Genomic DNA, 17,275 nt, shown 5'->3' with positions numbered 1-17,275 from the left:
CATATATCTTTCTGAATTTAGGTTTTAAAAACTCTAATTCTTTGTGCTGTACAACGTAGAGTAAGTGCAGATCCTTCTCTGGTTTTTACTCTCTGTTTATTTTTCTTATTTGTTTTCTTTGGTTGGTGTTTTTTGTTTGTTTTTTTTTTAAAGCACCAGATGAAATTAAATAAAACTATTGCAAATATGACACCAAGACATACAAATCAGAATAAAACAAATATAAACAATATAAATGTGAATTCATTGAAGTTCCCAACTGAGATATATTTCAAACCCACACCTACAGGTTTTATATTTCTATTTCACACGTATTTGAAAACATGCTTGGTTTTCTATCCAAACCTCTTGATACAGTAAAATACAGTATTCTATGTACAAACCCTATTTTTGTCTTGCATGGGAAAACCATTTTCTGTTCCTTCTCCCAGTTGCCCCTGTCCAAACATCTAAGGTCAAACTCTGCTTTTTTCAACCCTCTGTTCCATTTTGGGATCCATGGAGTCAAAGGAAAGGCAATGAAAAGTCTATGCAATAGTCTATACACCCTTTTTCACATCTAGATGGACACTAAACATAGCCCCAGTACATGAATTATGACAGATCTATCCACTAATAGTTGTTGGAACACTGAAAGGCAGGGAAGAAACAAGTCTCTCTGCCCTCTTGGAAATACAAAAAGAACTGATCATGACTGTGCAGCAGGTTATCACAACTTTGCCATCCTCTCTCATTAACTACCTCATACTGATGTCAGAAAACAGATACTAAGAAAGCAAACTCCACACCGCTGGTGGATCCTCCCTGGTGTTATGTAATTTTCACATACATAAAACTAATTGTTTAGTGTATTTTACTTGGGTATTTTTGGTTTGGTTTGGTTTGGTTTTTTGCTTGTTTTGGCTTGCTTTGCTTTGCATTCTAGGGCTGAGGTTCTCACCAAAGGTGATAACCATTTTAAGGAGGCTTAAAGATTTCACTTTACAAAGAACTTTGGTCCACTTAAATGGCAGTGATTATCTTTGCTTCCACATAGAATTAGCATTACCTTGCAGAAAATATGAAGCACTCTCTTGGTTTATGCTTTTAATCTCTAGTGAGTGGAACAATTGAATGGCTTACTAAAAAATGGCATGGAAACTTTTTCTTCACTTGAGTGAAAACCACTTTGTAGGTACAGAACAACATGTGCCCCCAGTAAGCAAGTAATAATTTCACTGAAGTGATTAAAGATACCAATACTTTTTGAGATTGTGGCATCTCTTTTTCAAAATTTGTTTGCTCACAAATAAAGATCTTCTGAGGAATATCCCACTGAGGTCAGATACATACTAGACAAAATCTTGGTCAACAGATCCATACTGTTCCATATGGTATTCACCTTCTGAGTAATGTTCAATTAACTTATATTATGCAGTATTTATACAGAAGTCTAATGTCGATCTGGAGATTGTAAAATCTGAGGCTGAGACCAGTGACTCAATTTCAGGTCATACAGCATTACAAATCTGAAACTCAGGGGGATATGAAGCACCAGAACTGAGTTAGGAGGTCATAACTGCCACATAAGGCCAATGCCAAAGATTAGAGTTTAGTCACTATACAACAATCTTGAAGATGATTAAACAGTACATTTCAACGTGTCACAGTAAGGAGAATATGCCAGATGAATTAGGATCAAGTAAGTGAAGGAGACCACCCCTGCAATAGATAAAACTGTTAATTAGTCCATTATCTGATTTTAAGTCTTGTACATGGTGCTAACTTACTAAAGATGGGCTACTTTCTTTTTTTTTCCTTATCATACATTATCTATTATCAATCAAATTATCATATATGAATAAATTGTCTTCCATACACATACTAGAAATATATTTGAATCCAACCTCTGCTTGGAATTACAGAAACACAGCATGGTCATATGGCGAACTGTTCTTTTTGTTTATACAAATCACAAGCATTTTGGTGCAGTAAAGGTAAACAAAATAAGAGCATTTTAGAATTTTTTTCATTCACTTCACTGCTATGCTTAACTGCAAAATAGGATTCTGTTCATAGACATAAACCCATACTTTGATATGACCATTTACAAGCTGATTTTAGAGTTTGTAAACTAGCAACCCGTGAGTGTCAGTATATCTTCAGAATTGAAGTAGATGGGGATATTCAAACAAAATTAACAATACAACACTTACAAGCGAGTCCTTTCATGGGGGTAAAAGGGAAATATATAGATGATACTTTAGCACAACCTGACAGAACTTTACTAAAATGGGGGGGGGGGGGGGGGGGCTCGTTAAAAGTAAAGACCTGAGAGGAATCAGCTAACAAGACTAAGCAACACTTAAATAAAGTACCAGAAATTTGGTAGATGCATACCATGACTTGACACAAAGACATGGTAAAGATAAGTCTCTCATAGTAGAGATGCAAACATACAGAATATATTCTAAACATAGCAAGACACCAATAGCACTGTACTAACTGAAAAATATTACATACTTAAGGAGCTTATAGAACCTTTGAGTCAATTTCAATGATTTCTATAACTGCAGCAGGTTAATTTTACTGATCTGCCAAGAGCTGCCTACAATGTAATAGCACACTTCACTGAGAAGCTATGCAGCACTATGTTTTCTCTTGAAACTTCTACTTTGTGAGTATTACTGAGCTCCCCACCTACTGTACCAATCATTAACTAATGACAGCCAAACAATATTGTTATAGTACAAGATATCTTCTTTTACTCACAACAAAAATTTAATTAAAGCTGTATTGTATCCACATCAAGAAAGTCATGCAGTGAGGTAAGACCAAATACAGGAAAAAAAAATCATTAAAACAAGGCATCATTCATCTACTAAGGTACAATAAAGGACTTATTTATTTATTTTTGTCCAACTTTAAACCAATATATTCCCTATGATTAAACAAAGTTTCTTTCAACCCCTTCAATTACAAATGGCTAAGGCCATTGGTTTAAAAATTTCGAAGTATCTAGTGTGTAATAGCAAGATTCATACTTCAGCATGTATAAATTTGCATTCAAGACAAGTAAAGACTTGCAAAGCACTGATTTAAATAAAGGAGGAAACTTACTTCACATTCAGAACTATTGCTTCCAACTTTCCTGTTTGTACTATCAAACTTATTTCAACCACACCAGACACTGATTTAACCACTGAATAATCATCAACACCATAAAAAAAAAAAAATCAAAACAAAACAGGTTTCCATGATGTTACCTGTCACTAGCACAGTTACTTGTTGCTGTCCAGTCATGTTGAGGGTTGACTAGGATGCCCCAAGAGAGGAACACAGAGGTTGGGGTGAGAGTGCCAACTACCAGCTGCAGAGGCTTTTGAGTCTTGTTCCGACCTACATAAGGAAACAAAAAACTTTTTATAAAAAGGAAAGAGACAGTGTCTGTAATCTGTGCATTGGCTTGCTGAGGCAAGTGAAATATCTGCAAGGAAGGGAGAATGCACCTTCTCTGAAGCCAGCTGAGCATGAGCAGAGGAAAGAAGTGCAGAATGAAGTTGAAATTAAGGAAGGGAGGATGTAGCTAGCAGGTAGCAGCAGCACAGATTAGGAGACTGCTTTAGAAAGCAAGAATCAGACATACAAGCCTCAAAAAGACTATTTTTTTAGGTCCCTCAGGACTTGCACAGCATGTATTTCAATGTAGGAAGAAACTGGAAGACTTCGCTTTGAGACTTGTAGATCTAAGCTAAACATAAAGGGATTCTTGCCATTATTTGGTGGGTAGGAGGGAACTTTATTTACTAAGCTGTTTCATTTTTGTCTTATTGTAAATTCTCTTTATTTCTCCTTTTTCAGTCTATGTTCCAGTTAAACCTAGTTTGTATACATGAACAGTGGGTGTTTTTTTGGTATGCTTAACATGAGAATACACTATACACAGATCAACTTCAGAGATCTGGCTGTCTTGGACTGCATCAATGATGGTGTTACACAGAGTTCTGGACATTAAGAATCCTCTTTGCATCTGATAGAAATAGGAATATCTTGGCAGGATCATTAGTAATGCTGCAATTATGTCAATAGATAACTCACAGTTTTTATATCATTCTTTTTCAACTGTAAAATAAAATCTACAAAAATTCAGCTGATTTTAGTGTAGGAAAATCTGAATCCTATGTAGGGGCATTTTTCTCTTTTGACCACCTGCTACATTCAAAATGTTCAGCTTTCACATGACTTAACTTTAACTTTGTTATGAATGAAGTAGCACAACTCTAACGTGGAGAAAGAACTTTTTAAAAATAAATTTTAGAAGTTAATATTTCAAAATGAAATTATTTAGAGCAACTACTTTGAAGCTGTAGTGTGTGGATTGTTACAAGCCCATGGAGAATCTTTGGTGTTGAAAGACAGTTAAAGGAACTTCCCATATTCTTTACATGACATTACATACTTGAAAAATCTGAAAAATCTGTATATCCTCAAAATTTACAGATGACCACTAATTATCAAAAAAATTATAAAACACTGGTTTAAGGTCTGCGTTTCACTATTATGGAAATACATAAATGGACTACAGTTCTTTTCATGCCTTTTGAACTCTAATATCTCTTCACTTCACAAGCCCCAATGAAAGTCTGCTTTGTACTTTCAACCAATGCACATGTGTGCATTTAGAAATCTTAGCTGTGTGGGGTTTTACTGTATTGATGAATACATTGTCACAAAAATGCCAAAAATAAACAAAACCCCTCTCTACCCTTAAGAAGCATGACATACTTTGAAATACTCCCTACAGAGGCAAACATCTGAATAATTCCCTTGTTCTCTGGATCACTTTCTACAGTCTTTCTCCTTTTTTAAAGGAAAACTTAAACAATTTGATCACTCACCAACCTACCTGGCAAATCTGCTACCCATAGCAAAAGCCCTTTCTTGACCACTTTTTGAGAAAAAAAGAATTTTAAGGAAAAGAAAAACAAACTTTCATATAACTTGAAATCTTTCTGGTTTTAGGGAGGAACTACCTATGATTTTGATTATGACTCTTACTATACCATTAGGTCCCACTTAAATACTGGAGTGGTGTAAAACCAGGAATTACCTTGGTATCGGTCATTTATGTTGAACTATATCAATTTAAACCATGCAACTTCTGTGTATGAATTTCAGTTGGAATTACAGTGTATCTTCTAGAAATGTAAACATCCATCATTTGTAAATTTAAAATAGTAGCAAGTCAGACTCCAGCACAGTTCTTGGTAATGTGTCCTGTTTAATTGCTCTCACTACTTTATATAGACTTGCCATATATCAGGCTAGAGCTATACCATCTGCTGTTTTACACTTTGTCTGCTGAATTGAAAACTCAATTATCTGAATCTTTTCCACAAATCAGTTTCTGTAGACTGAAAATACAGAAATTAATTATGTTCAAACAGTGTGTTCAGCTTTTTTTTATTTGCTTTGTGGTTTTTCACACTTGTATGTTGCATCTGAAAGATAAACCACTATTCAAAATCCTGTCTGACATAGTTTTACGTCTGGCCAAGAGCAAGAAGAAATTAATTCCAAGCATTTACGAGGAAACAGAAAAAAATATAAATATCTCAAACTATAAACAGATACATATGCACTATGAGTTAATTCTTTGCAGCAGGCCAGTGATCCTGAGAGTCATCTCCATATTAAAGTAAGGAATTAAAACATAACAGTACTAATGACTTTATTAAGGTAATACAGAAAGTCTTTGTAACAGGCAAGAATCAAACTCAGAATTCTGCTCTACTATGTATAACTTAAGCTAGAAACATCCCTCTTTCCATAACACCCTTCATCAGTAAACTTAGAAGTAGTATTGTTTTATAGATATATATGTATAAACACAAAAGTTACTATTTCCAATGAGAAATGAAGAACATTAACATGTCCATGGATTAAGAAATCCTTAGTAGTAGTATTTTGGGAATAGTAACATTTACCATTTCTGCAGGCACTTGTTACCTCTTTAAACATTAGAAATTAGTAATCTTAAGTTCAATTCTCATTTGCAAGAACTTTTTACAAGAAGAATTATTAGGTACTTCTTCACATTTTGAACACCAAATGCGCAATTAATTACTGGCCAATTACATAATCATCCATGTCATACATGAACAGTTATAAATATCTTTAACCACTTTAAGGTAGAGATGAAGTAATGATAAAATACCTGAACAAGATTTCTTGTTATTTGAAATGCGTGCTGGTCTTACTGAAACCAAATACCGTGGCTCTGCATCTATAAATGAAGGAAGAAGTGATTAGTACAAATATGCTTTTTATGTGAGAAAGGGATTAAACTAATTCATAAGGAAGTCCAATATGCATTGAATGCTTCACACATTATCCAATCTTTGTGATATTTGCTTTATGTTTATACACCAATCATAGAAATACTGGAGCTAATAGGAAAAATAATACAACCATGCACAAAAGATTTGGCAATTCTTTTTGACTGAGACACAACAAATAGATGAACACAGGAGGATAAACGTGTAGCAGTCAATGCAAAAAATACTTTGTTTTTTAAAAGTGAAGAGAAATGAAAACCCAGATGAAGAGGAAGAGGTGATGGCAAAACAGAAAAAGTAAAAAAGGTGAAGACATAAGAGGGCAAAACCTGGAGAATACAGTAAGAGATACCTGCTCTGCTGACAGGAGCTGGAGGAACTTTTCTACAATATTTTCTGTGTTCTGTTTTGGGCTATACACCTCAGTTTTCCCATTTTAAGCAGTTTCCCAGTAAAGAGATAACTGATTGTAAAAATAATATAGAAAAAGCATTGATCATTTAGGAAGAATGTACCCTAGTAGACAAAATCATGCAAGATTTGCACGACTGTCTAGCTTCAGGAAACAATATAACATCAGATATACCTTAGGCAGTCTACACATCTGGTTACTGGTCTGTTTTATAATTAGGTTTACATATTTTTTCCAGAGACTTATGACGAGATTTAACTATTACGTGCTTTGACTGTTTTGAACGCCCTTTATAAAAGTAAAGTTATAACACTTAAGAGCAAGGGACTAATATCTATGTAAAATCCACAAAGGGCTGTGACTTTGGGATCTCTGGGTACTGCTACCTTAGAAATAATGCTGCATGCAAATGGGCAGCAACAGTTTAAGTGCATTTTCTTGAATGAAAAAAAGCAACCTTTGCAGAATTAAAAATAAATCTTTACAGGAACAAATCTCTCTCCATCTTAACTCCCATTCAAACTAATTTGCACCACTTCCCATAAAAATTTCAACTGCTCTGTTTCAGAAAGCTATCAGATCATATTACATATTGAAAAAAACCCCAAGCCTTCCAAACACGTAATATTTTTCTTTCAGTTCAATCTAACTTGAATGGCCTCATTTTCTTTTGAAGTAAACAAGAACTGAGGACATTCTAAAGGATACAGAAGCATCATTAACAGAGTTGTGAAGTAGCTTGGAAAACTTCTGGAAATACTGTTCTTCATATGAAATCAGGAAATTAAGGAAACCAAGTTTTACAGTAACCCTAACACATTTGAGAAATATCTGAGGAAGTCTGTATGACATAAGCACACATGGTAGAAGGCTACAAGTTCAGACATATTCATGTTTTTGGCAGTGTAATTCAGATAACATCACCATGCAGCTTAAAATAATAATAATTTTTTTGATTAAAACCATGAAGGATGATTTTCCGCTTACTCTTTACATCATATGTAATCTTCTGATTGTAATAAAAGGAAGTATTTAGAAAAACAGCCTAAGACCAGATGTTTGAAGACCTCTGCTATAGAACAGGGAGGTTTAGAAAGCATTATCTGTTTGATTTAAAGCAACTGAATTTAAAACAATACTATGGCCAATATAACTGAAACCAGAATTTGAAGTTCTCTGAGGATACAACACTAAAATTCTGTTTTGAACTTAAATAAAGATATACTTTAATTTAGAAATTTAATTTTCCATTCCTAATCAGAATTATACCTGTGCTACACAGGAACTGAGAGTATAGAAACTATAGTTTAACTTAAATTCATCTATTTGATGAAACTTACACAGGGACACAAGACACAATCGTGTTCTCCTGTGTTCAGTGCTTCTGTTTTGGACTGAGATATGTTCTATATCCAAGGAAATGGAAATCAAGAAAGGTTTACAGCTTGTGCAATCTCATATAATGGGCCCTGGTTCAGGTTTAGAAATGGGAGTTCTCTCTTAGTTTTCCATTGCAATTTAACATTTCTCTTCTTAAGTTCAAAAGGCCACTAAGTTTTAACACTGATTCAATCCTCTTGCTGAGAAATATGCATACCAGTAAATCATCACAACACAGAAATAATCTGATGCTATAACAAGTCAATTCACTTTAAGGGGCTTAAAACATTGCTTCACCCACATATTAAACTCTCTCAAGTGTAAAGATCATTTGTGTTCCTTTATGATTCCTATATATATATGTAATCGGCTTTACAGATCCATGTCTTTAAGAAGCAGAAATCTTGGGGAGAGGTGAGTAACATCAGAGGAGAAAACCAGAATGCTGTGAAATACCAAAACCTAAATAAAGCCGTAATATAGCTTGTGCTACTTCATCTTAAAACTTAATGAATAAATTAAACTGCTGAAATAAGAGGCAGGCAGCAGAAAGTTGACCATCAGACTCTAAAAATATGTGGTTCTGACTATGTGTCATGATTCACAGAATATATCAACTATTCACACTTGAATATAATATAAGAAAAGTGCATTTCCAATATAAAATTATGATCTCAAGCAAAATGCCACTGACACATCAAACTATTCTATAACACTTCCATATACCATGAGGTAGTCTATCAAATCAGTGGCAGCAAGCAACTAATAGGTACTGTGAAATGCTAGCAAATTCTGCTGTTGTTCAAGTATACTATTTTAATTCAGTTCAGGTTTCAGCCAATACAGAAGTGCAACTGAAAGAAAAACAGTGTAAGAATGAACTTAAATTAATTTGTTACAAGGCATCATTAGAACTCATAGGCCAGCAGATGCAGAAATCAATTCATGATCACGTATTTGGCATCTTGAATACCATGTGATTAATAATTCTGCACATTTCTGGGCATAGTTCAAATACAAAAAGCTGCAAAGCAAGACCTTCTAGCCAAGCACTGCTCTAGCACACATCCCTGAATCACACTTTCTAAAATGTGTTCAAGGTGAGAGTAGAATTCTTCCCTACATTTATGCAAAATTCACACATCACTTCTTATGGTTCTTATAAAGCAGAATTGCTAATATATTCTCCTCTTACACTGTAAAATCTGGTTCAGATAAAGGAAAGGCCAAAGCATGCCTCAAATCTGAGCTGGTTTTAGAAATTGAAAAGGAAATTAATTTTGTTCAGATAATTTTGTTAGATAATTGCAGTTCATTCTCACAAAAATTTTCTGTCTCCGTTCAATTTTTTGAGTTACTCCAACACTGGATAAATTCAACAAGGCTTACTAGCAACCTTTGTAACCAAGCTAGAAAAAACTAGCACAAATTTCTCAATGCAGTACTTTCTCAGCATGTCACGCAGACTCAGACTTAGATAAAGGTTTTAGTCAATTCTAAACTTTGGATGTGTCCATCACCTTATTTTTGAGCCTAGCTGTATTTACATTCTGACATATTTTGGCACTGAATAGCTTCCATGACCAACAGTAACATTGCTTAGTGTCACACAAATTCATAAAGTACACTCAGCACAAAAGAAAACACATCTTGTAATCTGATAAAGTGGCATACTTTGAAACAGACTTTGATGCTGCCTCACCATTGTCTTTCACCCTTCCCTGTGATTCAAATTCATCAATCTAGCAAAGTATGAAGCTGCTCAAGAGTTTGTTGTCTGCATGAGCTCATTACAGGTTCAGGAAATCCAATATAATACTTTTCTCTTTGTACATGCCCTCTGCAAGAAATTCCCAATTAATGGATAATGTTCCACAGTTGCTGGTTTGGTCATTATTTTAGTTACAAGAGAAAGGAAACCCAAATATTTTAAGGTAAGAATCACTGCAGTGGGGTCCCGAATATTTAAATGGAAGAAATGTAGGTGGATGTGACACCTTCTACAAAGCCATAAATCTCTCATGGAAATCCTAGGAAAGATCACATTCTTATTAATTTATTTTTTTTTTAATATGCACATGTACTTTCATAAATTAAAAAATGAGCTGTCTTTAAGTTTGTTCTTGATAGGGTCGTAAAAGACGTGTGACCCAGCAGCAAAACTGACAGTAAATTTCATCTTAATCAACAGTGAGAGGGTTGGAAATGTGGAGTTATGGGACTTAGATATAAATATATAATACTCTGTTATCTGTTTAAAAAAGAAGTTAGAGATTGCTTCATTCCCTGTACTCCAGCTCCCGTCAGGGACTATTATTCTAAACACAATACCAATTATGCTGCTCCATTGACATAAACAGGCATGCAGAGCTGTACCAAGGAAATGTCCATAAGGCACTTCATTCTGCTATGTAGACCTTTAATGCTGGTTGGAAAGGGCAAATGACCCTTTACAGGATTTATGCATTTTAGAGAAGGAATCATGACTTACATGGAAAGTCTGTATGTTTCCTTACATTGGCCCAACCACTAAATTAATGAAGTAATATGTTTCTCTGAGTAAGGTCTGCATTTGACTGCCTATCTGTACCATTTTCACTTACAAGTCTTTACTAAATAGACAATTTTAATAATACTAGGACAAAATTCACTTTTGTCTAGATACAGATTCCATTTTCCTAGATCTAGTCACTCTCTCAAGAATTCTTATTCTAAAGCAATATTTCCTAGTCCATTGGGAAAACATACCTTTTAGTAACTAACCAATGCTCATACATGTCTATTTCTAATATTTACATTTCAGTTATAAAACCAATTTAAAATTGTGATCAATGTCTCTAAACTGCCTGGAAAAGGTATTCTCTTTCCATGAACCCCTGAAAATGACAGGAGAAGAGGAAGCGTTGAATTGTATTAGTGTTGGTCTAAATAGACCACTATGTCTTTTCACACTTGGGAGTCACCCCCTCCATGTCCTGTTCTGCAAAAGCCACAAACAGATGTTTATTCAGGGAAGCCTGTAAAATTAATCTGCTTTCTGTCAAGGTCATATAAGGCAAAGCATTAGTGGAAGGAATCCTCAGGGTGAATATGGGTATTTTTGTATTAACTAGTTGTTCCGATTGTGGGAAAATGTGTGCAACACACTGTAGACCTCTTGCAAAGTGTACACTGGCACTTGAATCACAAGGTCATCTAGATGAAATAGACAAGTTTTTTAGTATCATATTTTAAAAATACAGTTTTAATATAGAGATAGCACACTAGATCAGCTTCATCACAAATGACATATATTAGGAGTATACAGTACTAGAGTACAAAGATTTTTCAGCAATAAGGTCCACAGCTGCAAGTCTACATCTGCCCCTCTCCATGATCCTACACAGGCTTTCACTTCATGTCTATCCACATGTGACACTCAGGGGCTACAAATCCACATTTACCCCACTGTGGCCCTTCATTGACTGCTCCACCATCCTTCTTCAGGGACTGCTCCGCTGTGCTCCTCCATGGGCTGCAGGGGCACAGCTGCCATCTCACCACAGGCTGTGGGGAAATCTCTGCTCGGGCACCTTTCCCCCTCCTTCTTCACTGACCTGGGTGTCTTTTCTCTGGCATTGCTCTCTCCCTCCTCTCCTCTGCTCTGCAGGTCTCTTTTTTTATATTTTTGCAGTTTTGTTCCCCTTTCTTGAATATGTTACTTACAGAGGCACATCCAGATTCCCGTATCTGCTCAGTCTTGGGCAGAGGCAAGGGGAGCTTCCAGCAGCTTCTCACAGGAGCCACCCTTGTGGCACCCCTGCTCCCTAAACACCACTGCACTAACCCAAGACATCCACAAAGCATACAATCTAACTCTAAATCTCTTAACTAAAAGCAAAGCTCCAGTAAACGCACTGCTAATTGCCTCAAATAAACATTTGTGACCTTAGGTACACTCGCTGTTAGCTTCTTTTATTCCTGTGCTTTCAAAGATTACATTATCTTCAAGTTGGAAATGCTAGTCTTTGTATTAGGTTGCACATTGCATTTTTAGTTACTGGACACTCGAAGTCACATAGACTCATTGTCACTGGGCAACTGACAACTTGCATTAGCATGAGCAAGTTAAAAGTTTTAAGTTCTTCTCCTTTAAAATAATTTAAAAGGAAAAGGGGACTATTCCCCAACACTTGTGCTTTTCCCTCTCCAGATACACTAGAGAATATGTGTTCATTTCATTACAGTCTGAATGTAGCACAGGGTTTCTCATCTTCTGTGTTCATTGCTACATGATTTTGATTGCTTAGCAGTGGAGATTTATTTAATATGCCCATGGCTAACACTCTAATGGGCTGCAGAACTAAAAAAAGTGTCTACAGTTTCCAGACATTAGCTATTAACTTTAAAGGAACAAAATATCAAAATTCCACTTTTCAGTTGGCGTTAAGCCTTCTGTATTCGTACAGTTTCCCAAAGCATTAGGTATGAACACGTCTATTAAATATGAAGTGCAAATGATCTACACATGATGTTACATTCAATACTTTTTCCTCTTTCCAAGTATCAGAGAGTACCTGAAAAACAACACTCCTCACTGCTTCTGCAGTACAGCTACAGAGATATCAGCTATGCACAATTCCTAGTATTGTACAGAAATTCTGTACACTGTTCTTAGTGAACTAATTCAAAAGTTACGTATGGTTTAACTCAGGTGAATGAGACACCACTTAAGTTACAGTTAGGAACACGAACACTGGATTGGTAAAGAATTAGGGAGATATCCCAGGAGTATCAGCTCATGAAAAGGAAAAAGTCAGCCTTTGCCACAGTGATCTAATGAAAGTCTCCATTATTTTGTGTCATCTGAAGGCACAGAATAATGATTTGAATGATCATTATTCAGATCATTTTCATGATCTGAAAACATCTGGAGTTTTCAGCCAGGAACAGACCCACCAAACTGTCTTGACTGAACACATCAAAAAGAGCAACTCTTACTTCTATGCTTATGCATTCTTTCTTCTCCCTTGTTTTACACCAAGATTCCTGGCATTACAATAATGAGTCATGGGGACAATCAAAATCCCTTCTTCCTTGCCATACCAGGTGACACGATGTAACATTCTTGATGTGGTTTGATCCCTTCCATAAAACAACTCCCTGAATTCTATCCATAACTTCTGTCACAGAAGCTACAGGTCATTCTATGACATGTATAGCTGGAACAGGCTGCTGCCAGAAAAGCCATCATTTTGACACAAATATTTCTAGCAAAGGGAATCAACAACACAATTGTCAAAACTGTTTCATTGCTTCTTGCATTACTTGTTAAAAACATGTAGATCTCCTTTGTATTCTACTTTATAACTAAAACTTCAGGCAACTAATCCCATTTGGTCTGTGATGTGGCTAAATAGAGCAAAATCTCTTAGTACAATGAAAATGCTCAAAACAAATAGCAATAGTAAACTTTTTCAAAAAACTACTATTGCCCTTGAAGGATCTTTGAATTCCATTTTGATCTGAAATTCTTCAAGACTTCCTTAAACAAATGCAAAGAAACCCTAAGCAACAACCCAATCAGAAAAAAAATAAAGAAACCCAAAGGTTCAGATTTTCCTCACTCTCCCCTCAGAATTTGTGACAACAGTAGCATGCAAAGGAAATGTGCCTTACCAAGTTCTGTTATGGAGGTTTTTCCGTCTGAAGGTAAAGGAATGTACTGATTAGAGAAGAAGCTGCTTCCATAACCCAGGACAAAACCTTCCAGTCTGGTGTTTTGACTTGGACGAAGATACCTCATGCAAACGGTGTCATCTGTTGCATTGATTTGAACTTTCAGGCTCTGTCTTTTCACTGAGGGAAGAGTGAAAAAAAAAAAAGGAAAAAAACCCCAAACAGATTTATTATCTTGTAATCATACATTCAGTAATAGAATATAACAATATTGGGCTGTTAACTTGCTAGCCACAAGCAATTGAACAATTGCTTAAAAGTAGAGTCTCCTGGAAACTAAATGTATTTAAATATTAGATTAGTGGTAATCTAAAATTTTCATTTTCAACATGTCTATTTTTTATCATTAGTTTAGTATATTACCTGTAACATCTTCTTCAGTTGCAGTAGTAGAAAAGTGCATCAAGTAACTGGAAAAAATGCAGTGATTTTTTCCCTTAAATATGGGAGTTATAGGACTATTCATAGCATACATATGTGTAAAACTTGCGAGTTTGAAATTTTTTTTCCTATTACAGAGAATAAATACCAACTAGATCAAAATAAAAATGCTACAACTATTATTTCAGATTGGTTTTTTTTTTCTATGCTGGGCAGGAAACATAATTTTCTAGTTGGAAATACACTAGAAATGTTGGAAATCTAACCAACATATCTAGTTTACCCAAAATTACCAAGAAACTTCTTTTAAACATTTATTTTTATGTTTCCCAGGGGAGTAGCACATAAAGCAAGAAAGGTTTTGTATATTAATCTACAAAAATTTAACTTCTAACAACACAAAATTAATTCAAAACAGAATAATGACCTTTTTTTAAGCTACAAATAAGTATTTCATCTCTCTCCTCTTGGTGGAGCAAAGGAGGAATGGCTTTTCCTACATTGGTACTTAAAATTTTAATATTCCCTTGTCACTGTTACCCTTGCCGATGGTTAAAAGAACCCCAACTAATTACTTCTCCCCAGTCTTACACCACCATCACTACAACATAGGTTTTTCCTTTCTCATTCTTGAAATATAAATTTTTCTTGCCAACAGAGTTTTAGGCATATCTCTAATCCTGGCTGAAGTTAACTTTTCAGGAAAAAAAGAAATTTGCACAAAGCCATTTTACTAAATCACGAAGAAAACCAACTAGATATAAGACCTGTCATTAAACAACAGGGTAGTATGATACTGAACACCTCTCTCTTTCATTATTTCCTTCTCTCCCTCTTTCTTTTTATTTATCCCTCACTTTAATGGTCTGCCTCTTTCTCTCTCTCTCTCTCAATAACTGCAGATATTCAAACTTTCTTTGGAAAGCTACACATTGATTCTCTGGTATCACCCCAGCCGACCCTCGTCCTTTTTCTTTTTTTCTCTTTTTCTCTTTTTCTCTTTTTCTTTCTTTTTTCTTTTTTTTTTCCTTTGGTGTTTTTTTTTTTTTTTTCTTTTGTTTTGGTTTTTTTGTTTGTTTGTTTGGTGTTTTTTTGTTTGTTTTTTTTGTTTTTTGTTTTTTGGTGAAATTCTAATGACGAGAGTTGCTGAATGCCACAATCCCCAATCCATCAAGATGATTTAGTAGTACTCTCAAGAACCTGCAGCTGTCTGCACACTGAATGTAAAGACCTAAGCCAAACATTTTATGCCTCTTCCCTATATAGAAACAAGCATACAAGTCAAACTGATGGAAAACATGCACCTCCGATGAGACCCTTTCTTTATCTAAAGACTGATCAAATAAAAGCACTCAGCCAGGAAACTGTCACAATTTTCCAAAGGCAACTCTTCCAGGTTCCAGAAGACAACAAGGCTTTTAAAAAAGCTCAGCTCTGGCCTTTTCAGATGTACCACACCATCTCAGGGAAATGGGTGGCAGTGGTTCCTTACCTGGGAGGCATCCTAACTTCTTTTATTTTTAGCATATGAAACTTTTATTTTTAGCATATTTTTAGCATATGAAACTGCTGCCTGTGTACAACTCTGAATATTGACAAGGCTCCAAATAGCAGAAACCAGGAAGAAGACTGATTTCAAATCTCTCTAATACTCTTTATAAAGATGCTTATTAAAAGCATTCCATGTCAATAAATTTTAGGAATATCATTTCTGATAAAAGAAGTAAAAAAGTAAAAGAAGTAAAAAAGAATTGTTACAATATAATCTGCAAAATCGTAACCTAACTTTGTAGAGCTGAGCATAAAAAAAAGGACAGTTGTCTTGCTCCACTGAATATGCACATCTAAGAAGAAAGTAAGACTTAAAGTACTTGATTCATGTATTATAATATTATAATTATTTTATATATTATATAAAATTAATTTTATATATTATAATATTATAATCAAATATTATAATTTGATTTCCATATTAAAATCCTTCCTCAGACCCAAAATTGAATTTTTAATTTTATTTTAAAAAAAATTTAGTGAAGAACTATTTTAATTTAAATTTACAATAATTTTTTCCACAATCATTTCTGTATATCTTTCATATTTTAATTTGAAGAGCTAATCCTAGTTCAACATTGAATTCAAAAGGATTTGATTCCAACTAGATAGATATTGTGTTTTATTCAAAAGTAGTCACAGAATCACAGAATTTTTCTGGGGTGAAAAAATCTTTAAGATGATCAAGTCCAACCATTAATCTAACTCTCTTGAGTCCAGTATTAAATCATATTACTAAGCACCAGTGCCAAGTACAGGGGGACAATCACTTCCCTACTCCTGCTGCCCACACTATTCCTGATGCAGGCCAGGATGCCATTGGCCTTTCTGGCCACCTGGGCACACTGCTGGCCCATGACAAGCAGCTGTCAATCAACACCCTCAGGTCCTTTTCCTGTGGTCAGCTTTCCAGCCACACTTTCCCAAGCCTATGGTGTTCCATGGGTTTGTTGTGACCCAGGACTTGGTCTTGCTGAATATCATACAGTTGTTCTTGGTCTATAGATCCAACCTGTCCAGGTCCCTCTGCAGAGGCTTCCTACCCTCAGGCAGCTCAGCACTCCCACCCAACCTTGTGTCATCTGCAGACTTACTGAGGGTGAGACAATTACAGTGACAAAGGTTCTTGATTTTCTTTAAACCTAAAATTTGTCAGTGAAGTTATTAAAAACAGAAAGAAAAATGGGATCCCAAGACAGCAAAAGCTTTGATGTAAGACACTGTAGACCTTTCTTCATTTTAGCTAGCACATCAACACCATCAAAAGAGCTTTTAAACTCAAAGCCACTTCTAGCAGAATGTAAACTGGAATAATCTGAAGTAGCAAATAAAGCAGAAGAAAGTAAAACAAAATAAAAGGAGACTAACTTGAAGACAAGCCTCCCCATGCTATCATAACAGGGCAGGTCCTTTCCCTCTAGGTCACTTCTGAGTACAGGATCTTTTCAGTGATGGCCTAGGTGGCAAAAAATGCTTCAGTCCCTGCAGTGTTTAGGAAAAATCTTTCTTTTCCTCT

General features: G+C 35.3%; 1 protein-coding gene across 1 annotated transcript in view; it reads right to left on the bottom strand.

Moving 5' to 3' along the window:
* Nucleotides 1–17,275, bottom strand: part of ABI3BP (ABI family member 3 binding protein) — a 145,320-nt gene that overhangs the window by 109,341 nt on the left and 18,704 nt on the right. Inside the window, exons 2-4 of the mRNA XM_071758351.1 lie at nucleotides 13,768–13,947; nucleotides 6,197–6,265; nucleotides 3,246–3,378 (exon numbers count right to left, since the gene is read on the bottom strand). Of these exons, the coding sequence (XP_071614452.1) occupies nucleotides 3,246–3,378; nucleotides 6,197–6,265; nucleotides 13,768–13,947 (382 nt within the window). The remainder of the gene's footprint in view (nucleotides 1–3,245; nucleotides 3,379–6,196; nucleotides 6,266–13,767; nucleotides 13,948–17,275) is intronic.

Source organism: Heliangelus exortis, chromosome 1, assembly GCF_036169615.1.
Source record: "Heliangelus exortis chromosome 1, bHelExo1.hap1, whole genome shotgun sequence".
NCBI classification, from domain to species: Eukaryota; Metazoa; Chordata; class Aves; order Apodiformes; family Trochilidae; genus Heliangelus; species Heliangelus exortis.
This window is presented reverse-complemented; position numbering and strand designations above follow the sequence as displayed.